At 44.2% G+C, this 27,512-nt stretch overlaps 1 protein-coding gene and 1 long non-coding RNA gene across 2 annotated transcripts in view; one reads left to right on the forward strand and one right to left on the reverse strand.

The window, feature by feature from the left end:
- Window positions 1-2,363: 2,363 nt before the first annotated feature.
- ccdc186 (coiled-coil domain-containing protein 186) overlaps window positions 2,364-27,512 on the reverse strand; it is a 35,949-nt gene continuing 10,800 nt past the window's right edge. The window contains exons 7-16 of the mRNA XM_064321254.1: window positions 26,979-27,083; window positions 19,685-19,783; window positions 19,112-19,198; window positions 18,753-18,895; window positions 17,994-18,249; window positions 17,272-17,461; window positions 13,119-13,199; window positions 10,816-11,035; window positions 5,995-6,214; window positions 2,364-5,429 (exon numbers count right to left, since the gene is read on the reverse strand). Of these exons, the coding sequence (XP_064177324.1) occupies window positions 5,346-5,429; window positions 5,995-6,214; window positions 10,816-11,035; window positions 13,119-13,199; window positions 17,272-17,461; window positions 17,994-18,249; window positions 18,753-18,895; window positions 19,112-19,198; window positions 19,685-19,783; window positions 26,979-27,083 (1,485 nt within the window). The 3' untranslated portion in view covers window positions 2,364-5,345. The remainder of the gene's footprint in view (window positions 5,430-5,994; window positions 6,215-10,815; window positions 11,036-13,118; window positions 13,200-17,271; window positions 17,462-17,993; window positions 18,250-18,752; window positions 18,896-19,111; window positions 19,199-19,684; window positions 19,784-26,978; window positions 27,084-27,512) is intronic.
- LOC135247609 (uncharacterized) lies at window positions 9,631-10,014 on the forward strand. Its single transcript, XR_010328245.1, has 2 exons — window positions 9,631-9,728; window positions 9,856-10,014. It is a non-coding gene; the product is annotated as an uncharacterized LOC135247609 (long non-coding RNA).

Here is a 27,512-nt window from a genome sequence, read left to right on the forward strand (position 1 = left end):
ACTGAATCTGTGTGCAATACTCCCATATGACTCTTACCTGCTTGTGCTTGCTACATGTTTACCTATGTGTTATTTGCATATTAACCTTATCTGTCAGTAGCTACTTCTTAACAGGGAATATATTTTCAGAATGTTTATTCCCAAATTTCATGCAAGTTGTGCAACTCAATTAGTATTGTGCACATAAATATTAAGTCAACTTGTCAATTTTAGACCTGATAAATTCTAGAAAAAATAGTCATTTCGGGGAATTGTGTAATAAAATGTAAATATGCATTAAGGCGCAGAGGGGAAAAATACCCTGAAAAAGCATTTTTTTTTTAAACCTAAAAAAATCTCACACGTGAGAGACTGACAATGTGCTGTTTCAGGTTTCCGTCCCTTGTATCTACGAACAATACATATAACTATAATTCTTAACCCAAAAAATATTTTAAACCAAAAGAAATTAAATTCAATAAAGAAATTAAAATTATAATGGCAGTGTGCTGCCAATCAAGTAAAAATGATTAATTGCAGACATGTGCTTTGGGTCCCTGCCAGTGATTTAAGGCACAGCAAGGAACTGGGTTACGGTGCATGTCCACTGCAGCGTCGAAAGCAGCGCGATTTGATGCCTCCCATTCATTTCCTATGGGACAAGTGTCAATCTACCCCGCAATGCATTCTGGTAGCGGCGCGCTGAAGTGACGGGTAGCAGCGCGATGAAAAATTTTATGCAAATGAATCCGTTGAGCGCGTTCCATTGACCCCATCGGGTGAAGACTGCGCTGCTGTTTCTTCAGCCGGCTAGCCAAAATCTTGTTCGGTAAAAAAAGTTCTGCGCATTTTGAGGATGGAGGAAAAACTGATAATTTCTGTAGCTACATTCCCGGTGTTATATGATTGCTCGTTATTTGAGTACCGGGACACCAATGCCAGAAATGTCGCCTGGAGAAAGGTGTCAGAGACAGTGGGTGTTTCGGGTGAGTTTGAAAAATGAGCATTTTGAAGAGTAGTACTTTTCTTTCTTGAGAAATGTTAGGTAGCTTAGCTTAGCAGCTGTGAATCTAAAAAGTAACCTGCTAAAGCTAACTTTCAATGACCACGCATTCCTAGGTGTTAATTTGCATTAAACGAGCGGAAACACATTTTCGATTATGTTGCATGAGCGAGAACACATTTTCAGCAGGACTTCGTAACACCCACCAGCGCCCACCACATATTTTTTTGACACGCCCCCAAGCAGCCAGGCGATGCGTCGACTCGCGATGTTTGACGCTGCAGTGGATATTCACCATTACCCTGCGCTGCCTTCACCAGTACAGAGCAGTCCAGTTTAAGAGGATGTTTGCTTCTGATCCATGGCTAGGCTCGATATTTAAAAATAACTGTGTGCACTTCACATGATGGTATATATGTGACGACTTAAGTTGCCTAGGGTACATGCATTTTGTAAAGCACCACACACATCATACTACAAAGAGGGCTGATGGGAGGTTTAGGTCCAGGGTTCAAATGTAGTTAAAATCTCTAAATAGTTTTAGCCTGTACCTCCCCTCATGGTGTTTTGTGGTGCTCTACCGTACATTTCTTCTCCCTAGTACACAAGTGACCCCTCTGTCTCGATGGAATAAACACTGTGGGCAAACAGTAATGGTGGAGGATGTGACAAGGTGGAAATATTAGTCGGCAAGCCACTGGAGAAAGGCGTCTTCAAGTGGGAATTTCCTGCACAGGTGTTGGGAGCAAACAACTGTAATATAGTCATTTTTGCATAAATATTCAAGCAGCACAGAGGCATCAAGTAAAGCAGCAACTTTGAGAATTAGCTTAAAAGCAAGTCAGACAATGTTTTGGTCATTTAACAAATCATGGCAGTATGAACAATTTCATTGTGATTGGATATTTATTTGCAGAGTTTTGACAATCTGCATTGTAAATATGCTTGAGAAAGCACTGTGCAGAACAGTACTAAATCATAAAAATGAATTATTTTTCACCAAATTGGCTCATCATCACATTTGCAGTTTAATCAGGATATTTTGACTGCCTAGCTTTGACTAATAATGAAGAAAATGTATTCCTTCAGCAACAGCTTACTTGTTACAAGAATGAAAGAAAAGAAAATGATTCAATTTAAAATAGAATTCTACTTCCTCCGAATAATTTTGTAGTTTCGTTGGAATACCCAGTACTACCACATCCTCTGTGCAAAGATGCAACGAGGATAGAACAGCCTGGTAGGTGTGGGGGTGTCAAAAGGTGATAACTGATGGTAAAGGATCAATGTTTCTCAGCCTATGCGCAGCCAACACGACTGACTGACTTACGCAAACAAACAAATGTACATCAACCATTCAAGCATTTTAAGAAAGAGGCCATTTCAGATTTACGTTTTTTATTCCCTGTAACTGCCTATATATACAGAAAGGATACAGAATCTTTAAAAATGATTTAACATTTTACAGAATGTTTTTATGTACAAATTTATAATCACAGTTCGACATTTCAATGAACAGAACATATCGGATAGATGGAAAAAAAAAAACAACATTTGAATGATTACAATAAAATATACACAGTCTTCAGAAAAAAAAGTCTTCATTCTCCTGATTGTATTGGGAAGTGTCGTGATCTTGAGGAGCTGCATATTAAACTTCACATTGGACGTCTGCTCTGAGGTGAGGCCGCAACACAGGGGGAGCAGGTTCCCCCAACGCCACGGCGATATTCCGCTGACGAGACGACGTTGCGGCGAAGCCGTGAGAATGCGCGCAGCTCTCCGTGGACTTCAGTTTCGTCACGGTAAACCACGGCAACGAACGACACGAGACGCGTGCGGCATTCGCTACGACACAACAGTCCACGCGCTTTCTTTGACGCAGCATCACAAACTGTGCGACACGCGCGGTCACGGCTCAGGAGGGTAAACGCTCATATGGAGCTGCAGAGCATACATACCAAACAGCGTCCTTCACAGGGAAAATGCCTCTGTGTCCCAGGGTCAGTAGAGTCTCTAAGGCTCTGAAGTGCATCTAAGGCAGGGAATCCAGAACATTCTACGTTGTGACAAACTTCACCAAGGCTTTGAGAACGGACCCCCGGAAAATCAATGCAGGGGATTTCGCTAAGGACGGGTGAGGACAGATAATTAATATTACATGCGTTTTAGGATCAGGGTGCCAACTGCCCCCGTTGTGTATCAGATTAAGGTGCACCTCAACACAGAAAGAACGTGGCCATTCCGGGCTCATTTTATTTTCGGTTCTATGTCATTTCAGCTGTTCCCCCCGTTAGGATTCCTCGAAGCCCTTAAAACCCCTCCCTCTCCCCTCCCATTTCCACCCTCAGGGGAGTGAACAGGTCAGTGCTCTCGAGTTAGCAGAAAAAATCCCGACACAATGGTGATGGTTTACCCAGCGCACTGTCAGTTTCAACACAACACATCTTCTTAAAATCACACAGTTTTCACACTTAATTGTAGTTATGGAATACATAGTGCAAATTTAGTGTATGAAGGCAGGAATATTTCCAGCAATTAGATCACACATATAAAGGTACACAATGAAATGAACTTCTTTAAAAGAAGGTATGGGGTAACTAAATTAATGGCATGACAAAGTAATATTAAATTTTTGCTCCGCCAAAAAAAATAGAATAAAATAATAATAAAAATAAAAATTCTCAGTGCATTTCCTCATCTGGTTGTGCATAACATCTAACATTCCTGTGACGTAGCTAGAGCATATTTATGCAACATTTGTACAGACTGGGCAGAAAAAGTGCCCCTGCACCAAACGCTAGATTCAGCTGTGCAGAGGTGTATGGAACGCCCAGGAGCGATAAACGCACGCGCTGACCCAGACACAAGCGGGAGGAACGGCACAGCCCAGACACCGGGTCACCCCGGTGTCCTGCAGGGAAAACGGGACTTCAAAACGCACCTTCTCCAGATATGCTTTCTCTTTTCCCACCGCTAGCGAACACCGCGCATTCTGACGGCTAAACGTACGATGCCGTTAGCCTGTTACCCGCGAGCGCTACTCTTCATCAGCCTCCCCGAGGAGGACCCGACAGGGCTGACCTACAGGAATTGCACTTTTGCCCGACACATTTATAGCTGGCCTTCATCTGGACCTACGATTAATTGAATCCCAATGCCAGCGACAACATTACGGGACAGCGCTGTGAACAAACGGAAGGGAGAAAGGGCGACGGAATGCAGCGGTCTAGCGCGACATAGCAACGGCGCAGTCCAGCAGGACTGAACAATCTCGGACTATCCATTTTCCAGAACAACAAATCAAAACATGATTCTCATTTGATCACAATCAGGTCAACTGAGCTGAGAAAGAAACTAGTCCAGCCCTAGATAATGTATCTTAAAGGGCCACACTCTCTATGCAAATGTCCTGTCTTAGTAGCTTAATAGGAGAGCACAATAACTGTTAATACTGAAACCATTGCAGGGATCTTTTGGCTTTGTATTGCAGTACTACCATGCAGAGTCATTTGGAAGATACAAGTATTCTGAATTGAGTAGGAGAATATCTTGTTTTTTTTAAATAATGCACAATGTGCATTCCCCCCCCCGCCCCCCAATTCAGAAGTACATTCAACATTGGCACGAGTACAATGAGAAACATGATTATGGAAGTCGGAATACACTGAACAGCTGTAGTCTGTTCCCCTGCAGTGTTACAGTATCTCATCTTAGTCAGGGAGTCAGTCCATAGAGAGAAGTCTGTTAATTTAATTATTATATTCATTCCAGATGGATGAGTTCAGAGTACCATCATTTAATAATAATAATAATAATAATAAAAATAATAATAACTTAAAAGGTGATTTAAACAGGACTGATATGATGGGTAGATGTGAGCACAGGTACACTCTTAATTTGGCCACTTATGACTGACAGAAAAAGGGAGGAGAAGAGAAACCACAGCATCACACTTGCAAGAGAGAAAGGGAGAAAAGGAGGGAGAGAGAGAGAGAGAGAGGGGATAGAATCATGAGCAGGGAGTAACTAGAGGAAGAAAAACAGAAGGAAGAGGAGTGAAAAAAGGACAAGAGGAGATAAGATGACGAGAGGAGACGCTGTACTCCATGTCTGTCGTCTCCGGGAGGCTTCCCATGGGGACCCTCAAACAGGGCCATGTGTGTGTGTATGCGCGTGCGTGTCCATGTACGTGTGCATGTGTGTATGTGTACGTGTGCATGTGTGTGTGTGTGTGAGTGATAGTGCTGTACTGGAGGCTTAACTCCTTCTTCTGCCCATGTCTGAGGTGTAAAGGGGCGGGACATGATTTTGACCCCTCCTCCTTGGTCCTCTCTCCCATCGATGTGCCTGAAGCTGCAGCTCATTTTCGTCTCAATCTCTCCTCCAGCTCCTGCTGCTGTTTAATGAGTCTCTCGATCTCAGCACCCAGCGTCTGCAGATTCTCCTGCAGAGAGAGAACCATTACTGCTACATTACACTTCCGTCGTTACCGCTACATTACACTTCCATCATTACCGCTACATTACACATCTGCCATTACCACTACATATCACTACATCACATTACACTTCCACCATTACCGCTACATTACACATCTGCCATTACCACTACATATCACTACATCACATTACACTTCCATCATTACCGCTACATTACACATCCGTCATAACCGCTACATTACACATCTGCCATTACCACTACATATCACTACATCACATTACACATGCATCATTACCACTGCATTACATACACACATGCTGACCTACACAGACACACATCAAGTCAAGTATGCCAGTCAAGTATGCTACACATAGCGAGAACTTCGCAAGCACTACGCGCCTGACCATGGCATGTGTAACTAACATGGCTTCCGGGAAAATTAGGGAGAGGGGAGGTAGCAATAACAATGCCTAAATCACTTTAGCCATAGGTGCACGCAGACACAAAGCATCACAATCAGAGTCACACATACACAGAAAGGCTGACACGGGCAGACGTACACACCGTACCTTGAGGGTGATGTTCTTGAGCAGCGTGTCCTCCAGCAGGGCCTGCAGTTTCCTGTTTATCTCCAGTGACAGGTCGAGAGTCAGGCCACTATCGGCAGGGTGAGAGGTGTACAGAGACGCCATTATGCCCCCCCTCCTACTCAGGTTAGCCTTATTAAAGTCAGAAGCCTCAGACGACAGCGCCCCCGACTCCTCTCTCAGCACGTAGCTCTGAATAATCCTGCAGTAAGAGAGAGAACAGGACGCGCCTTAACCACACTCACCTCTACCACAGACACCCCTTCACACCTTCAAGCCCCACACCCTTACACCAGGACTGCCCTCTGCCAGCAGCACAGACCCCTTCTCACCATGCACTACTGCTAGCATCGGGCTAGTGAGCTGCTAGGCTGTACATGAAGTCAATTTCCACACATGAACAAACTAATCAGGGAACTAAGATTAGACAACAGCTGAGGTGTGAGGTTGGAATCGGCATTTAATAAAAATGTTTTTAAAAGACTGTTTTTACCAAGAGCTCAATTTGCAAACATAATATGATCTCAGATACAGGAGATGTACTGAACTGCATTCTGAATTTTCTTTTATCAGTGACTGATACGTTTGCACTTTTAGTCATTAAAACTATTTATTCTCAGTCAATAAAACAAAAAACTAAATGCTAAAAGAAAGAAACATTTTAAAGACTGTGCTATGCTAGAAACGCAATACTCAAATACCTGTATTCAATCAACATTTGTCCTTTCCATCTTTCCATGTGTACCTTTCACTTACAAGTAAACACAAGCATTAATTAATTTTTGCTATTTGGCTTTAGTGAATTCTGAACTTGCCAAACTGTGAAGAAAGAAAAAGTAAAAAGCAATTCCTTACTTTAACTGTTAGACAAAATTGACAAATTCTGACTGAACGCAGGCCTCAATCTTTTTAGTTGGCAGAGAAATCAGTATTTGGCATGGACGCAAAAGATTTATCTAAAATGAATTGAAATTTTAAAAAATTAATAAAAAATTAAGACCCAAACATAAGAATATAAAAGAAAATAAATATTTCGTTCATAGTTCCTTAAAATGAAAAACCTCAATATGTACTTACAGCTCATACAAATGGCATACTGTGTGCAGCAGTCATTTGTTTAAAATTGCCTCTATTTTAACCTGAATGAAGTCTATCGCATGCCTGTTACACTTTAATTTTCCTGCAGCATTTCAAATCTTCCTCTCAATTGTTTTTTTTTCCAATAAGCAGGACAAAAGATAAATACACCCTAAAAGCAGTAGCTATTGTAGCCTGTGTTAAAAAAAGCACCAGACCAAGGGCTGGAAATTGCCATATGATGATGTACTTAGTGAGGAAGCAGTTTCACTTTGACTGAAGTCATTAAAAGTTAAAGATTAAATTACATATATGCATGTACAGCATGTATATAATATTCATACATCTATATATACGCACATATTTCTTAACTGAAACGCATGAATTTTAAAGTCTATTTTAAAAAACTACAAAAATGAGAAATTACAAATGTGTCTATTTTTGAATGACCAGAAGCTTGGAGTATATTCAAATAATGGCTTTTTTGCTGAAGAAAGGTACACAAGAGACATGGCAATCAGCGAGTGGTGACATCATTACATCATCATTACATATCGCTGATTGATACGGGGTGGGGGAACCATATCACAGTTTTTCTGGACACACCATGCATCTTAAACCCTGGGAGTGGTATGAACTCTTTGAAACTGAACAAAAAAGCAAACACAAAAACACTTGTGCACTCACACACACACACACACACAGGGAACTGAAATTAACTGAACAAAAACCCTTACCTTGAACTGGTCTCGGGTCCGATTGGACCCCAGTTCCGCAAGGCAAGTGTTAAAGCAAACAAACAAAAAATACAATAAATAAAAAAGTAAAAATCCGACTAATCACATGATGTACAGCGGGTGTTTCCCGACGGGCTGAATGCTATAGGTGGGTGTTCTCTCTCCCTCTGCTTTAGGCCATTAGGGACCACATGCGCTCTGCTCATGCAGTATTTCAGTTACTTTCAGTTAGTGTTAAATGAATAATTCCAAGCCCGAGAGGTTGGCCAACAGAAATCCTTTCAAGCACACATGCCTGAGGTCAGGAAGATTCCCATTCACAACGTCCACAGTTTAAAATGACAGTGACAATACCGAACTATGCTGGTTCGCATGGAATCCTTTGACTAATCCTTTTGAAGAATACACTACATAAACAAAAGGCTTAGTCTAATTTCCAAACACAGGTGTCGACTTGGCATCAACATTACGTGAGGCAAAAATAAAAAGTTCACTTCTGTTTGGACTTTTTTTAGTTACATGATTCGCTATAATGATACAGATCACAGACAGCATTATTTGTTTTTATTTTCATCATAAAACAGGTGTAACAAGTTACATTTGCAAGAACAGTGATGTGCTTCTGCTGCTGACAGCAGAGTCACTGACTCAATTACGAGTGAACCACCATAAGCAAACGGGCCTGCCCAAGCTAGACAGAGCTAGACAGCCAGCTGGCAAACATACTAAAACATTAGCCAAACAACTTTGCTTACCCTAGCCAAACATGCCATGAACCCACAAGGGAAATACGATATGAGACATTAATCCCAGAATGTAACCGCAATGCCAATAATGCAAATGAACATACAAAACAAACTGTTTAGCATGTGACTAGACCCAAGCTCAAGTTTCTCTGTCCTCCATCTTATTCATCTGCAAGATGAACACAGTTGGCAGCTAGCATTAGCAGTTTTTGACAGTGAGTAAAGCAACACTCAAGAACAGGATTTAAATTGCCTTGTATTGACCATGCATTAACCGTAATTAGCTAGCTAGCAGCAATTCTGGAAGTTAATAAAAAAGTGCTTGCCCTACCTTAAAGCGATCAAGGGCGAATGTTTTCTCTACGGAGCCAACTAATCCCTTTATCCTTACAAAATTAAATTGAGCCTTTCCAGATTCAGTCAAAGTCCATGTTAACAGACACAGTTAGCTATGATTGGGGAGGGTCAAAAAAGCACTTAACTTTATCATTATTGGGTGTGTGTGTATGCTCAATGGAGGAAAGAAGGGTTTAAACCAACTGCCCTACCATCATATTGAAATTTTTAAGCTCAACGCAACATTACTTTGACATAAATAAGTACATTTTCTACTGAACACCATCCTAAATATAGGAACGAGCAGGGCTGATGATTATCGAATCATCTAAACCTTTGCCCCCTCAGTTGGCATCCCTGTCTTCAAATTTTTTTCTTGTATGAGTCAGCCTTCACTCCTAAGTGATTGGATAAAATATATTTTTAGCTTCCAATTTATGATCTAAATATTTAAAAAAAACATCATCTTCGTGAAATCATGACAGGAAAATCACATTTTTTCACATTCAGGGTTAACACCACAAACACAGTTCAGTCAATTCATGAACACAGCGCGCTAGACTCAATGAACACAGCGTGGTCAGCTAATGACCACAGCACGGTCCACTCCAATGAACACAGTATTGTGAACCACACACACAACACAGCACAGTGAGGGATGGTGAATACTGATGAAATTGCAGTAAACCTAAGCAAGGACACCGCAGCATCAAAATCAGATCAGTTCACAGTACGGCCAACCCTTCACCCTGAGAGCACAGTACTGCCAACCCATCACCCTGAGAGCACAGTACGGCCAGCCCTTCACCCTGAGAGCACAGTACGCAACCTTCACGAACCAGTACGCCACCTTCACCTGAGAGCACAGTACGGCCAACCCTCACCCTGAGAGCACAGTACGGCCAACCCTCACCCTGAGAGCACAGTACGGCCAACCCTCACCTGAGGCACAGTCGCACCATCACCCTGAGAGCACAGTACGGCCAACCCATCACCCTGAGAGCACAGTACGGCCAACCCTTCACCCTGAGAGCACAGTACGGCCAACCCTTCACCCTGAGAGCACAGTACGGCCAACCCATCACCCTGAGAGCACAGTACGGCCAGCCCATCACCCTGAGAGCACAGTACGGTGGACTTCCTTTTTCACAAAGGTCTGTAAACAAGCCGTGCCTCCAAAACCTCGTCAACCTCGTTTACAGCCTAATTAAAATTAAAATAAAGGCATGTCCCACTAACATGTGCCCGCAGGCTTTAACTTCATTCAGGCCTCTGCATTAAAATGAATGAGAGCCCTTCTACTCAGGTGCATTCTGGGATATTGGTGAAGTCGTAACCCCCACGCCTATAAATATCTCTGTGAAACGAGCAGAGCCAAGGAATAATGGGGGATGGGGGGGGGGGGGGGGTGTGCCTGTAAAGCTTGGGTTTGAAAGGGGTACGTGTGTCCCTTTGTGCGTATGTGTGTGTATATGTGTGTATGTGTGTGTGTGTGCGTGCGTGCGTGCACGTGTGCGCGGAAGGGAAGCTTGGTAGAGCTCAATTAATTAAACCCGGTGATTCCTGGCAAGCTGAAGCATATCCAGAGCGGGGCACACTGCTGCTTTCATTAACTGATTAAAGGAAAAGAAAAGACAGCGAAGAGGGGAAGAAGGGAACAGGAAGAAGTACTCCCAGGCCCCCTCCACATTTCTGCAGGAACGCAAAATTAAATACGCTGCTACAATTTCCCTTCAGCGAGTTTGTCTTGCTGGCACACTGCCAGCGGAAGCATGGAAGCACAGCACGTCTCTCCTATCGGCACGGAACCGATGAACGCAGCCTTTTGGTCCGAGCTCGGCTCCAAACCGCACCGGGGTCACGGCGCGGTCCCTCCACCTCCCGCTCATCCCGTCCGTCCGACTCACTTGGTCTTTCTCCTGATCTCCTCCACCAGCTGCTTGATGTGGTCCTCCAGGAACTCGATCTTCTCGTTCTTGCGGGCGTGGGCCTTCTGGAGCCGCACGATGCGCTCCACCAGCACGGCCTTGTCCACCTCGGGGAAGCTGTCCACCACCACCACCGACGGGCCCGAGTTGTTCTCCGGGGAGCGGTCGTCCGTGCTGCTGCCGCGCGCGTTCAGAGAACCTGCAGGAAACGGGGCTGGTTTCAGGAAAGTTGCGATGCGTGAGCAGAGATCTGCAAGTTGTGACAGATTTCTCCTGCTCTTCTTAACGTGTTTCACATAAGAATTGCAATTGCAAGCCTTAAAGTGCATTCATGTAGGGTATCTGAGGGGTGGAAAAATTCAGCTCGCAGTCAGATTAAATTGGAATTATACGTTGTAATATAAAAATGTCATTTTATTGATTTATTTTATTCAAACTATTAGGCCTCCCAGGTAGACCTAATGTAGCCTACACTTTAGTAACGTGAAGCTTTTTGACATTTGTAATACTGACATTAAACCACTGTCATCTAGAAGCCATCCATCGGTAGTCATCTGTGGCGAAGCAATGACACAAATCAGTTAATACAAATGTAGCTGTCGTGTGTGCCAGGGTATTTCACCACAGCATCTAGTACTCAATAACTGGCTTCACACACAACTTGTATGTTTATCAAGTGGAACCCATTTCTACACAGCAAAGCGTGTTCATTCTCAGTTGATGCCCTAACGGGAATTTGCAAACTATCAATTGCACCAAGGCCTTTTGTGAGACCAAACGGTGCATAAAAGTGTCACTCAACGCCAGCGTTGGGGCTCGGGAAACTGATGAAGTCTGTATTTAGAATGCGTAGATCTGTTGCCACTTTACAGATGCATGCGGACACACAGGCCTTGCTTATTCCATGCCATTGTCCGATAACCCCGACAAGGCTGCCAGCTGCAAAAAAGTACACAGCTGTAAGCCCTTCTAAAAATAAGTTTGTAAGAGCATGCCTTAAATAAGCTTTTTATTTTTTTTCTGAACGAAATCCCAGGTAGTCCAAAAAATAAACTTCTATCATGGTTTTATAATAAAGTAAACAACTTTATGATGCAAAAATGGTATACGAATTCCAGAAAATACTTCAGGGAAATTTCATTTTATGAAGTACTTAAAATATACTTTTAAAAAAAAACTTGATGTACTGAAGTAGCCTATACTTTAAAAAAGAAATGCTCATGACCTACTTTTTTGTAAGGGAACAATGAAGTGAGACTGGTAGGGCCATGTTCCTGTCAGTGACGGACTCAAAATCTCGGTCAAGAAGGTCACATAAACTTTATATTTATTTGCGGCCATGGTAATCAATGTCGTCCAATCAACCCGTTATCTCCGTAGCTATCTAAAGGGTGGTCGCGATCACAGAAGGTTCTTTCTGGAGCCTACCTCCGTTTCCGCACAATCAGAGGAAACGCCATACTTGCGAAGAAAAAAAAAAACTGGTTGTGCGAGAAGCCTGTAGTCGTCCCAGTTTTATTTGCGATTTTATTCGTGAGCGACGCATTTTCGTGAAGAGCATTTCAAAAAGAAACGGCGATCTGCTGAGTGAGAATCCTCACAAATTGCTTTCGTAAAATGAGCCACACAGCGACGCACTATTTACTTCTCTTTGAAAACCCAGGTTGCACACGTAGCCCTGACATTTTAAAGACATTTAACGTCCTACAGTCACAGGGCCCATGACGCAGCTGGAATACTAAACCCTTACAGGCGTGAAATGGCCACCTGGAGCACAGTGGTAAATGCAGTCCAATTTTCTGTGGGTATTTATTTTTAAATGTTTGTTATAACATTTTCCATGTTTTGAGTGAAAGATTTTTGTGTTGCGTGTTCAATTCCTGAATTTTTCCCCTTTTTAATGAAGTCTAATTTGTGCCATGCTTCACGTGAACATGAATGTATATGTATGTCATGTTGTGCGAGTGCATGTATGTACAGTATGTGTGTATTTACGCATGTGTGTTGTATAGAGTACAGTATGTGTGGTGTGAATGTGTACATATATAGTGTGTGTGTGCGTGTGTGTGCACGAGGTATGTGCGGTGTGATGCTCTCAGTGGTAACAGTCAGGTGATGTACTGATAATGACCCGGGTGCCCTTGCTGAAAGAGCAGTTGTCATTATTGCCTGCTGGTGATTATGGTCTTCATTAGCTGGGACACACAGCTCCGCAGCTGATTGGTGGCTTAAAGATGAAACCCCCTCCCCTCCCCGGCGCTCCAGCCCCGCCCACACCGTACCGGAGGAGCTGGAACGGCTGCCCATGCTGCTGGCCTCTCTGTCACAGCTCCCATTTTCAACCTGGTCCAGCTTCTTACGAGCTGCAAAGAGAGGGAGAGGGAGGGGGGGGGGGAGGAAGAGAGAGAGAAGGAGAGTGGGGGAGGGAGAGAAAGAGCAGGGGAGAGAGGGAGAGGGACAGAGAGCGAGAGAGGCAGGGGAGAGAGAGATAAAGAGAGAGAGAGTGGGGGGAGGGAGAGAAAGAGCGGGGGAGAGAGGGAGAGGGACAGAGAGAGAGAGAGAGGCAGGGGGAGAGAGGGAGGGAGAGACAGAGAGTGGGGAGCGAGATGGAGAGAGACAGGGAGGGGGGAGAGAGGGAGATGGACAGAGAGAGAGAGAGGAAGAGAGAGGACAATTGAAAGGAGGAAGGGGGAGAGGGCTCCAGTTACACTGAGATCCTGCACCACAGTGATACTGCACATCAGCGCATGTACACAACCAATTAAAAAGCAGCTGCCTCCAGTTCAGTTTCTGTCCCAATTCAAATTTGGGTTGAGTGGAAGTGCAGAGAAGGTTGAGAATTTATTATTTATAACTAACATCAGCACACACGCAAACACTGCTCATTGCACTTAAAGCATATTTTTTACCCACAAACCCCCCACCACATCTGAACAAATATGTTCAGATGGTAAAAACAGATTAGAAACCTGAGTTCATAATATTAGATGCTACTGCTTCATATTGACATGCAGCCAGCTGTTTAGAGTTCATTCACAAAATACTGGTAGCTTACTGCTCACATCCCTAACAACCCAAAGGCTTCCACACTGCTCAAGGAGAGAACTTTTTATATTAACCTGAACCACATCGATTTGAAATACATCAGTAAGATGGACAAAGGGGATTTCCTGTCCTTTTTTATTTTGATATACACCAACTATTTCAAGAGAACTATGCCAGTTAAAATAGCCAACACTAAAAATGAGTTTCTACAAAATATAAAGCTGTAATTGTTAAAAAAAGCAATAGTTTGCATAAATCATAAAACTGTAAAATGGCCTGTTATTAATCCCCAATTCACACAAGCATAAAAGATAAAGGCAAGTATTGCTTTATTATTTATTTTACAGGGGAGCCAAAATAACTATAATCCTAAATTCTACTCATTAAAATCTTTATTTCTGCGGTGAAAGGCATATATTGCAGAAAATGTGACAGATTGATTGCCCTCAATTAAAACCCTGCAATGTAAAATTCAGCGACAACTGGACACGTGTGGCAATAGCCGTCAGAGGAAGAGCACGGATAACCAGGCCAAATGAACGAAGCAGAATGAAAACGATTCTCCTTGCGAAACTTCTCCTTCGGAGCTCATTCCATTAAAAGCAGCGAAGGTGGCCAGGGAGCTTGGGGCCTCTGGCACCTTCTTCAAATAGAAAACGTGAAGCGGCGCCGCCATTTCCGCAGGAGGGCAGAGACCGATATAGAGCATCCGTTTAAAAATACCCGCACGTCCCCCTGGGTTCTCCTCCCGACCCCGCGGCCCCGCCCCTTCGGCCGCTAAAACGTGCCGGGGCACCTCGACCGCCGCCGCCGCTGCTGCAGGGTGGGCGGGTCGCTCCCATCCTCTCCCCCTTTCATCATTTCATTCCTTTCTCTCTCAATCTCTCTCTCTCACTCTCTACGCTTTCAGTGCGCTACAACTGAAACGAGGTAGCAGGTAGCGAGCGGGGGGTCCCGAAATTAGGAAGGTTGCCAGTTGAAATCCAGAGCAGGTGAGTGCTTTTGCCACGAGGTCCACTCCAGTAAACACCTCATAAATATGAGCTGCGTACTGTGGGCAAGCCCAGGATACGCTCAGCATACATAAATGCAATGTGCAGTAATTACTTCTCAGAGGTGAATTCATTAGTTTCTGCGTGAATTACATCACCAGAGGCCCGATGTCGAAAGCTGTAAATTCATTCTTACTAAGAAATTACGCTGGACAAACTGGATCCTGACTGGTATCAAATGAGATTTTTGTGATGGCAATCATGAGGACTACATAAAAGCTATTTCAACATCTACATCAAAAAAAACTGTGCAATCACGTTTTGTTCATCAAGTATACAAGTTAAAGATGTACACTTACTTTTTCCAAATTTATGCACAGGGAAATGCTACCTTTCCACTCAATGTAAAGTATTTGTTTTATTAAAAAATGTATTTATTTATTTTTTTATAAATGTGCATACACAGCATACACAGGGTGGCGCCAGGACCATGTTTGGGAACCATTGCTCTAACGGACAAACCACCAATTGGTTAATCTGTATTTCACAATTTTTTTAATTCAAGAAGTACTATAAAATTATGATTTTGATTACCAAGGAGGGGACACTGGTTGGAAAGAGCAATGATGCACTTACTAATCTCTCCTAATAATGTGTCAGAGTGTGCTGGAGGATGCTCATTCGGTTAAGGCAACACGCTGTGGTGCAAGATCAAATCCGGGCAGTGCCAGTGCCGACTGTGACCGGTAGCTCCATAGGGCGACGAGCAACTGGCAATTGCATCCCCCAGGGAATGGGAGAGTTCATTCTAATAGAGATCCGCATTCACCACTCTCTAGTGACCCCTGCTGGTCCATCTGGCCCATAGATTTCAGTCAAAACCGCATATGAAAGGTCTTCCTCTGACTCCGCTCTATGGGAGCTTAACTGTAGTCTGCGGTGTGTAAAGAAGCAGCTGGCGACACCACGTGTTTCTGAGAAGAACCTTTGATGTCTGCACGCTCCCAAACTGGCAGGGGAGTTCACAGCATGAGAATGGCTACTGGGGCAGACGACTGGACATTCCAAATTCGGGTGGGATTTGACTCAGCCCCACATTGTACGCCAAATTAAAAAAAATAAATGCATTTAAAAAATAATGCGTTGGAGCCAGCAGTGCTTAATGTACCGCTTGCATGTTGTGACCTGATCACAAACTGCTGACTATGCTTCCTCTGCTATCTCTTTCATGAGTATGGTTTAGTATGTCCCAGTGAGGAATCCATAGCTGCACACAGGGTTTTTCCCAGCACAATGGCTGCTTACTAACAAACATTTGGGGCTCTTTGGTGGCAGAGGAATACTTTTTTTAGTCTTAAAATAGCTGCCATATGTCAGTCTGCTTGCCCTTCTGTCCACAGGAAGTGCACCCCAGAGTGGAAGAAGTTCTGTGTTGCAGCATGGCAGTAAGGTCTTGCGTCCTCCACTTTGAAGAATGTTATTAACCCTTTACTGCATAAGATCACAAATATGTGATTAGAATGTTCTTAACTGAACATTCTAATGCTGTCACAGTCACTACTGGTAATTGAAAGCAATGGAGTTCTAAAACATAGACTAAAGAGTTTTGAGAAAACATTCCAAAAAAACCTAGTGTTGAAAGGGTTAAAACTTGTCACTCTAAAAACACAGAAGTGGGTGTGGCCGAGATGTTGGAAGGGGCACTCGTTTCAGCGTTGATGGTGTGCTCCCAGTAGCGGTGCTTTGATTACTCCAATACAACACAGGTGTGGGTGGCACCCTAGGGCAGTCTGGCTTTTCTTCCCCAGACTGTAAACCTCCATCTCTACAGGAAGTTGATTAATGTGAGCATCTGTGGCTGAATTAGAGGCCTCAATTTGATGTCCCTGTGGACCATTACCTCTTCTGTATGTGCTGGATGGGGGGCTGAGCATTCCTGAGTGTCTGATTAGAGGGTGTGTGAATAATTAATTCATAATTACAGAGAGGATGAGTTGCCAGAGAAACGGTCTCATCTCTCCTATTAACAGTTGCCTTCACCAGTTCAGTGACAGAAACTGAGTTGGCGACATTTGATTGACAGGTGAAAAATTTCACTTTCAAAAAAATCAAAATACGGTCTGTGGAAACTGAACGCTTGAGACTGGCCTTTAGTGTGACTTATGCATCACATGAATAGCCATGAGACTGTCTATTAATGTGACACATAATGCATTTCTTGATTCCGCGATCTCTGACCTCAACAACAAGAAGTTCAATAAATTCAGTTCCACTTTAAATGAGAGTGCCGTGGAACATAAGGCAAAATTAAAAGCATAAATAAGACTATTCAGATATTCATAAAAGGAGCAGGTGGTGCAGTGCGATCACGTGATTGTTTGTTGGTGGGGCCTCGTACCTTGGATCAGCTGTTTTGTCAGGTCCTTGATGTTGGCGGCCTGTTTCCTCTTCTGAGTGGCCAGCTCGTCTCTCAGCTCCTCGACGCGTGTCTTCAGCTGAGCAGATTCTGCCTGCAACGCAGCCCTCTCAGTCTGCAGCATCTGCACGTCCTCCTGCCTGTGCTGCTGCTCCGCCTGCAGCCGCCCCGTCTTAAGAAGTGGACACACACACACACTATTCTCACCATTCGTCTCGCAAACACACTCGCACTCATGTTCATGTGTATTTTGCAAACATTTGTACAAATACAAATACTGCATCACACAAACACACACACAGCACGCACATATGCACGCACACACACACACGTGCATTGTACTGCAAAAAATGCTGCATCTCACAGAGACACATTTAAATATCTTTCTGACACCCATTCAAAATCACTACGTGTGCAGTGTGCGCGAGCATGTACACATGTGCACGTGCACGTATAGATGCACGCACAGCATGTACACGTGCACATGCACGTATGCATGCACGCGCAGCATGTACACGTGCATATGCACGTATGCATGCACGCGCAGCATGTACACATGTGCACATGTACGTATGCATGCACCCACAGTATGTACACATGTGCACATGCACGTATGCATGCACGCGCAGCATGCAACGCATGCAGGTGCGTGCCTCCGTAGACACGTACATGCACGCAACCCAACGGAGGGCGCGGTTCCTCACCAGCTCCGCCGCGGCCCTCTCCCTCTCCTGCAGCCGCGCCTCCAGGTCGCGGGCGGCGGCCGTGGCCCTATCCAGCTGCGCCTGCAGCCCGTTGCTCTCGGACTGCAGGTGCGCGTTCTTGCTGCTCAGCTTCTCGGTGAATCCCAGGAGCTCTGCCTCCCGCGCCCGGCTCCCCAGGATGTCCTTCTGCAGGTCCGCGGCCTGCGCGTTCAGGCTCTCCACCTCCCCCCTCAGGGAGGCCATCTCCTGCTCGTCTCTGCGGGGGTGAAAGAGGCAGGTTAAGGAGCTATAGAGCAGGGGTCCTCAATCTTATCCAGAAATCTTATCCGGTGTGAGCTTTCATTCCAACCAAACAGTTGCACAACTGATTCTACTAATCAACAACTAGAGCCAGGCTGCCCAAACCTGTTCCTGCAGATGTACCACCCTGTAGGTTTTCACTCTAACCCAAACAAAGCCCAGCTCATTCAACAGCTAGAAATCTCACTGAGTTGCTAATTAGAAGAATCAGGTGTGCCAAATTAGGGTGAAATGAAGCCCAACAGTACAGCAGATCTCCAAGAATAGGGTTTGGCAGCCCTGCACCAGAGGTTTTGCTAAGGACCTTGATTAGTGGAATCAGGCATGTAACTGCTTGGTTGGAACAAAAGCCTGTGCCCACACAGGCCCTCTCTGGATAAGAGCCTTGCAATAGAGGGAGAAGAGAAAGACTGAAAGACAGTAAAAATGAGTGAAAGTTTGAAAGAGGTCCGTCCTCACCTCAGCCTCTGCTCCTCCAGACTCCGGATGGCACTCAGCTTCTCTCTCTGGCTGTGGATCTCGGCCTTTTGGCGGTTAATGATTTCTCTGTATTTACAGAGCTCCTCCTCAGTTCTGGGCCTCTCATCCTCCAAACACTTCACCTAAAAGGAGAGCGGTGTCAGCACCCGACTGGGTCCAACAGCTACTGAAGCCCTTTAGATACTAGTACAATTCCAGCAGATCATTGACTATTTCAAAGACATCCATTCACAAACATCCAGAATGAAATTTTTTTGTGTGTCTAGGGAGTTGAAGTATTTCAAATGAAATACTTCACACAAACAAACACACACACGCACACACACACACACACTTACCTTGGTTCTCAGAGTCTCCAACTCATCCACGCCCTCCTTGAAGGTCCTCTTCAGATCCTCCAGCTCTTTAATCTTTGCTCGATGCACCTGTTCATCACAACGAGAAAGACACGGCGTCACCTGTCTTCTGAAGACGCTTCATGTCCAGCCTGAGCAAGCAGACTGTCCTGAAACGAACACCTCGACCAAAATCTTCCACGCCATCCCACATCTCCCTCCCTGGGCTTCGCCACAACCAATTACTCGCCAGCCTGCGGAGCGGTCATTCGCACTGGGCGTGGACAGAGTACAGGGTCAATGCCAAACAGGAAGGCCCATTCACATATTAGGACTGTGCCTTACTGGGAGGAGCTACCCAGCCCTGTTCTTCCATTTTACTGTATTTCTATTTCCTGTGATTTGATTGGCTACATTACTCCAAAGTGCTCTGTTTGATGGAGAGCACAGACCAGTAGGCGTGTCCTCCAAGGAGGCTGACAGACAGCACCCCGGAGGCTCCGCCCCGACGGGTCCTCACTGTTGTTTTCTGGCAGGTAACGACCCAAATCTGTGTGTTTTTTCTTTTTTTTTTACCTCCAGCTGATCAGTCTGCTCCTGTCTTTGTTTTTCCAGCTCGCCTTTGGTCTCACGGAGCTTCGCATCCAGCTCATTAGACTTAATCTCCTCAGACTCCTGAATGAGCAGAGACAGGGAGAGAGACAGTGAGAGACAGCAAAAGAGAGACAGACAGAGAGAGAGAGCGAAAGAGGGAGAGCGAGAGAGAGCAAAAGAGAGACAGCGAGAGAGAGCAAAAGAGAGACAGAGAGAAAGAGAGACAGCGAGAGAGCAAAAGAGACAGAGAGAGACATCAGCGTGACAAGACACACTAGTGATGAGCTCTTAAAATTGTATCTTTTAACTTAGTTCTTGATGAAGAAAATGAATATTTAACAACATAATACCAAAGAAAAAACCACTGAACATATGTAGAACAGGAAGATTAGTGTAGAAACGAAAAATAATTAATTTTGAACACAATATAAAACAAAATTAGCATAAATTAGCAAGCAAAGCTAATTCACAAGCAAAATTAACTGGACAGGACACCTGAAAAACAAAGACGGGAGAATAAAACAGAGCAAAACAGAAGAACACAGAACATACAAGGTAGGCCTCAAAAATATTATTAAAAACTGAAATATAACATTTAAAAAATTTAACCAAAGCCTCAAAAACAAGTTAGCAAGTTAGCAAGCTAAACATAGCTAGCCAACAGAGAGCTGAAGAAAGTGACAGTTGGAGATTCTCAGTGTAACAATTTCGGTTACCATGGCAACGGAGAAGCCTGCAGGCAGCACTGAGATACAGTACCCTGATGAGGTCACCAATGCCCAGACTAGGAAACAGTATAAACTGTCCATACTAAAGAACAGCCCTGAGTCCCTGTACTGTGATTATGCTCACACAGAGGACAGGAAGACTAAAAACAACCTAATCTTCCACACAGACCACCCAACAGCCTGGCACACAACCCTGTGTAATCATTTTCAGAATGACAAAAGGAGAGGCATATGTCATGGGAGACAGATTGTCATTGGAGAGCAATCAGATGACAGCCAAACAATGATAACAATAAACATGTACCATAATGGTACAGTGTTAGTTCAGGGCAGTGAAGCCAGCTTAAATTCCTTTGAGGAGATATTCACCCTTTAAAAAATGAGGCAGACAAAATTAAGGGAACCCCTGAACTTACCAGCCCTGAGTCTGACAACAAAATGAATCCTCAGCCACTGAATTCCCAGCCACCGACCGCACAGTTTACACAAATAAACCTGTGCCTACCAACGGCAGCCCTGTACCCCCCAAATACATGGAGCAAATGCGGGAGACCCTGGCCCTGCTGGAGCAGGACTACACAGAATTTAAAGAATTCACCATGGCCCGCCTGTGTGAACACAGCCTCTCCCAGGAGCTACGGGATGAGGTGTGCCAGGTGAAAAGAGAATGCAGGATGGCAGTGAGTGATGCAATGGCTGAATTAAAAGAGCTGCAGCAGGACAATGAAGCTCTTAGAATGCAGCTGGCCAGCCTTAAAGAGGACCTGAAGTACAGGGACAATATTTATCACACAGAGCTGCAGACGGTGAAAGAGCAGCTCCACAGCTACACACACAGCACAGCCCTCCCTGACACATACACCCTCCCTGACGCACAGCCCCTCACCAAAATACAATCCCATGCTGACACACACATACACCCTGACACAAACACAAACCTTAAATTACAGATCCTGACTGATACACAGCCCCTCACTGACACACTCACACCGACTGGGACACAAACACCCCCTAACACACAACCTCCTACTGACACACAGCCCCTAACAGACACACAGAAGAAGAACCCCAGTGCCGAGGTGGTCGTGCTCATGGACTCCAATGGGAAGCACCTGGACACACGGAGGATGTTCCCAGGCCGGTGGGTCAGCGCACTGCGCTGTGCGAACACAGGACAGGCCCTGCAGCTGCTGAAGAGGGACACGCTGGGGAGCCCGGCCTGCATCATCATACACACCGGCACCAACGACCTGCGAGCTCTACAGCAGCACACCGCTCGCGCTGTGAGGAAGGTAGCAGTGAGGGCCACACAGGAATTCCCCGACTCCAGAGTGGTGGTCTCCACACTGCTGCGCCGAGCTGACACACCCCCACACATCATCCCATCCATCAACGCTGAGATCACCAGAAGATGTTCCATCCTACCCAGTGTACACCTGGTACACCACCCAGCCCTGCGCCCCTGGCACCTGCATGATGCTGTGCACCTGAACAATCACGGAGTCAAGATCTTTGTGAAGTTCCTAAAGGACATCGCCCTGGGCCGCAGCCCCATCAGCACTCCCCCCAGCAGAGCCCAGTACGGCAGGAGGCCCCCCCTTCTTCCAACCCCATCCCAACAGCGCAGCAGCATGTGGGTACCTGCTGCCCATCAGCACCCTGCCCGGCCCAACCCCCCCAGGCTCCCCATCCACAGGCCCAGAGCCCACCAGGAGCAGCAGCTCAGCTATGCAGCAGTCCTGAGTCCCCCTACCCCCAGCCCGCGCCTTCGCCCCCACCCCCACCCTGGCCCAACACCACTGAACTGGGAGAGATTAAGAACCTCCTCAGCCTTCTCTGCAGCAAACTGATGAATTAAAACCTCATCAAAGTGGGTAACAAAAGTTTATACATTTTAAATATTTTAGAAACAAAGTTTTAAGATTCTGTTGTTAGATACACATTTTGTTTCACATTGAACTGTTAAAAAAAAAAATTAAATCACTTTCGATTAGTTTGTGGAATGTTCAGGGTATGCGCTCCTCGACCTTTGGGCTCAAGAGCGCAAACCCTGAGTTTATGAAGAATGTAAATAGTCATGATATAATTGTTTTTTTAGAAACATGGAGCCGTGTTGACACACTGACTCACTGTCCCTCAGGTTACAAAGAAATTATAGTGCCATCATTTAAATTAAAGCATGTCAAGCACGGCAGGGATTCAGGGGGAATCATAATATGGCTCAAAGAAGACCTGGCACCCGACATCACCCCGATAAAACAAGGCCCAACACATATATGGTTGAAGATTAAAAAGGGAATAGTCATGTGTGATCCTGATGTTTACCTGTGTGCGGCCTACACTCCCCCTACTGAATCACCTTATTACGATGAAAATTTTTTCCACACCCTCCACACAGAAATCAGCCATTTCCAAGCCCAGGGAAATGTGCTACTGTGTGGAGATTTAAATGCAAGGACAGGAATAGAGCCTGATTGTATTAGCAATAATGGAAATAGCCACATATTTGGACATACCCCTCTAAATCTTATACCAAATGTAACACAGAGAAATAACCCTGACCGTGCTGTAAACAAAAATGGTAGGGAGTTAGTGCATCTCTGTCGAGCCTTAGGCCTGTACATTCTTAATGGCAGGATCAGAGGGGACTCTTTAGGAAGGTTTACTTACTGCTCAGCTCTTGGGACTAGTGTAGTCGACTATGCCATCACTGACATGGACCCCTCTTTCATCAGTGCATTCACTGTTAGACCACAAACCCCATTTTCAGACCACTGTCAAATCAATGTGTACCTGAAAAGAATTGGACAACCCAAGAACACTGAAACACAGCCCTCTAACATACAGATGGGCTGCAAACAGCATGGAAGAATTTACCAAAGCAATCAGTTCCACTGAAATAACTAACCATATTAACAGTTTCATTTTAACATCATTTAAACCTGACCAAAGTGGTTTAAATCTAGCAGCTAAAATGATAAATGAAATCTTCCATCAATCAGCACTTAAAGCTAACCTCAAAAAAACTAACAAGAGAATAAATCAGAAACAAAATCGTGAAGAAAAATGTTTGATGATGAATGTAAATCTACTAAATCAACTAAGACAACTATCAAATTTGAAACATCATCAGCCACAAAACCCTGACCTGCGCCTCAAATATTGTGAAATCCTTTCATTATATAAACAAATGTTAAAACAAAAAAAACAAAAACAAATTCATGAAACTCTAAAAGGGATGGAAGATTCCATTAACCAAAATCAGTTCTGGGAAAAATGGAATAACTTAAGTAACAAAACACCTGAAGAATTAGCCATCCAAAATTGTGAAATTTGGAAAAACCATTTTAAAAACCTATATACAGAATTCTCTCAGGATGATCTCAATTTGGAACAAAAACTACTTCAAGAAAAACTGAAATCTTGAACACAATCAAGGACACAGAATCCCTGGACAACCAAATTACTCTAAAGAACTAAATAAAAAACAAAAACAAACCTAAAAAAGTGGGCCTGACAGTATCAGAACAGAATCTTAAATACAGCACCCTGAGCTGAGAACCTTATTAAGATTAACCTAATATTACAAACAGGCTGATCCTGAATCTGGACAGGCAAAAACCACTAAAGTGAGATAATGACTAACTACCAAGGATTGTGGAGATAACGAGTCCAGTATCTTAACCCCGAAACAACCTTCCTTACGAACACAAGTCTTGATATGAGTAGATGTTTCTCAAAACACGCACAACAAAATGTATACAAAATAAAGGAGAATCTTTGCATGCTCATTGACTCAAAAAGCATCGATTCAATCTGGCACGAGGCTATATTTAAATCTACAAGTGGTGTAGGGTAAAGGTATGACATAATTAAATAAATAAGTAAAAACAAGTCGGAATAAAACTTGGCAAAAATAACTGATTTCTTCACGAGGGATGGGGTGAGGCAGGGCTGCAGTTGAGTCCAACATTGTTCAATATTATATAATGAATTAGCGGTGTTACTGGAACAATCTTCAGCTCCTGGCCTCATCCTAAACACAGACGTTAAATCTTGCTTATGAGATGACCTGGCCTGTCACCCATAAACAAGGATTACAGCAGAACTGGATCTGCTAGAGCAATATTGTCAAATGGCACTGACAGTAATTGAAAAGACAAAGATTATGATCTTCCAAAAAGCCAGATCTCAGGAAAACAGATACCTCTTTACTCTAGGAAACACCGTCCTAGAACACACACTAAGCTACGATTACCTAGGACTAAAAGTTTTAAAAGAAAAAGCCTGCAGGGCTTTTTATGCGATTAAAAGGAGATTTCATACAATAAATACTCACATTAGAATCTGGTTAAAAAACTTTGACTGGGTCATCCAGCCTATCATGCTGTATGGAAGCGAAATATGGGGTCCACTCAGTCAGCAAGACTACACCAAGTGGGAGAAACATCCAGCTGAGACCCTGCATGCAAAATTCTGTAAAAACATACTAAAAGTACATAGAAATGCCCCTAACAATGCATGCAGGGCTGAATTAGGCAGATTTCCGACTCTCGTTCAAATTCAAAAAAGGGCATTAAATTTTATTGAACATCTAAAAATGAGTCCAACAGACTCCTTACAATTCTTGGCACTCCAAACCCAAGAGCTCAGCCCAGGAAAGTATCCCCTCAGTCAGCTGGTTCTGAACCTCTCTAGACTAACATTAACACATACTAATGCAAACCAGCTTCAGACCAGCACTGCTTCACAACAGCCCATTAGAGTCAACCAAATTATAAAACACACCAAAAACTCCTATCTGGACCATTGGAACAAAGAAACACAATCCCAAAATAAACTGAATTGTTATCGGGCCCTAAATAGAAAATACACACAGGCAGAGTATCTCTTCTCTGTCAGAGATACAAAGCAGAGACGGATCCTGACCAAGTACAGGCTCAGTGACCACACGCTTGCAATTGAAATAGGCAGATACAAAAACTCATGGGTACCAAAAGAAGAGCGAATATGTGGTCACTGCAAGACAGGGGAGGTGGAAACAGAGATGCACTTCCTCCTTACTTGCACAAAATATTTACAAATTAGAAAAAGATATTTCCAAAAATTATCCCAAATTATAAATAATTTTAATTACAAATCAAAAGAAGAAAAATGTGCAATTCTTTTAGGGGAAGGATCAACAGCCCCAATTGCGGCACAGTTCATTTCAGCCTGCCATAACCTGAGGGACAGTGAGTGACCACCCACCCCATATAAACATTGTACATATTAATTGATTTACTTCTGTTGCTGTCAATGCTGTTATTTGTATATATTGTTACATTTACCATTATTATTTTAATATTATTATTATTTTACATATTATATATGTATGCTTTGGCAATAAGTACGTTTGTATTTCATGCCAATAAAGCAACTTAAATTGAAATTGAAATTGAGAGAGCAAAAGAGAGACAGACACAGAAAGAGCAAAAGAGGGACAGACACAGAGAGACAGACAGAGAGAGCAAAAGAGGGACAGACAGAGAGAAAGAAAAAGAGAGGAGGGTGGAAGGGGGCAAGGACTCCAGTTACTCACAGCTATACATTAAACACGTTAAACCAGAAGCCAGACGGACAGGGACATCAGCAGCTAGAGAGAACACTCGCTGCTCTTCACAGCACTCTAAAGACCAACACACGGCTCTGCGCTGCCACCTAGAGGACACTCCCATCATCCGAGGATGTGGCTCGCCTGTGCATCCGATCAATAGTGTGCCCTCAGCTTCATCGTACCAACGCGTCCCGCTATTCCGCACTTTTACGCGTCCGACCAGCGCTGCCACTTTCTTGAACCGCGAGAAGCGGCTGACGTAGGAAGCATTAATGTAGGAATAGTCACGGTAAACATCAGAAGAAAAATTCATTCTTAGTCCCTGGATGTACCTGGGGCTTTAGTTTCAGCTAACGATTTATAGGATTTTCTGCAGCAGCATCATTTTACAGCGTAGGCTCATGACGCCATTTTATAATGTCATTGCCACCTGCGAGCCACAAGCTTCTCTCAGCCAGAGGAAATGGAGAGAGCTGATTAAAGCACAGCCACTATGCCGACTGCAGGCGCTTCGAGATGAGCTCCAATTTAAGTTTAAAATTGATTTAGATTTCCCGAGGATTTCGATAAGCAATTTCGACAGAAATGGGAGTAATGGTGCTAAGATGGGGAAATGGGAAGTTTAAAAATAGACGTTTTTTAGCAGCTGTGGGGCTGCAGAGGCTGTAATTGTAATTACAGGGTGTTTTTATTAGGTCACGACAGCCGGCTCGGGCGGAGCCGAAACGAGGGGCAGTCCATTCGCAACAACCGCTGTCGTCAGCCGCCGCGTATCTCTCCCCCCCCCCCCCCCCGGAGACCTCCGGCTTCGGTCCAAATAACCACGCAGGAGGGCTGTGCTTTGCACACGGGCGTCCGGCTGACCAGACACGGTCGCTCGCTGACCAGAACCTTCCCTCCCAGGACGAAGCTGCGGTCAGTCGCGGTCATGGTCGCGGTCACGGTCACGCACCTGGTAGGTCTTGATCATGTCCTGGCAGTTCTTGCGGATCTGCTCGGCCTCCTCTTTGGCCTGTGTGAGCCTGGTGGTCGTCTCCCTCAGCTTGTCCTTGGTTTCCTGAATCAGAACACAGAGATTTAGACCCACCTCACAAAAACCTCTGTCGGCACCTAGAATTTTACAAAGCTCATTTGATAATAAGTGTTATCATCATCAAGAAAAACTTAAATAGACTTATAACCATTTACTTACAAGTAATTTTCCAAGATGGAAAAGCTATGTTGCTAGTCCCAATCTATTAATTCTTAAATCTGTGCATGTGTATATATAAAGTTTAATGCAACAGTATTGAGACAGTGACATAATTTTTGCCATTCTGGCACTGAAGTCCAGCACATTAGATTTGAATTTTAAAAAAGGGCTGTAATTCGAACATAAATCACCCAATATAGATGCAAATACCCTCAAATTCAAGCAGACAGTCTGCACTTTAACCACATATACATTGTTTTATGTCAAATCTAATGTGCTGGAGTAGAGTCAAAA

This window comes from Anguilla rostrata, chromosome 2, assembly GCF_018555375.3.
Source record: "Anguilla rostrata isolate EN2019 chromosome 2, ASM1855537v3, whole genome shotgun sequence".
NCBI classification, from domain to species: Eukaryota; Metazoa; Chordata; class Actinopteri; order Anguilliformes; family Anguillidae; genus Anguilla; species Anguilla rostrata.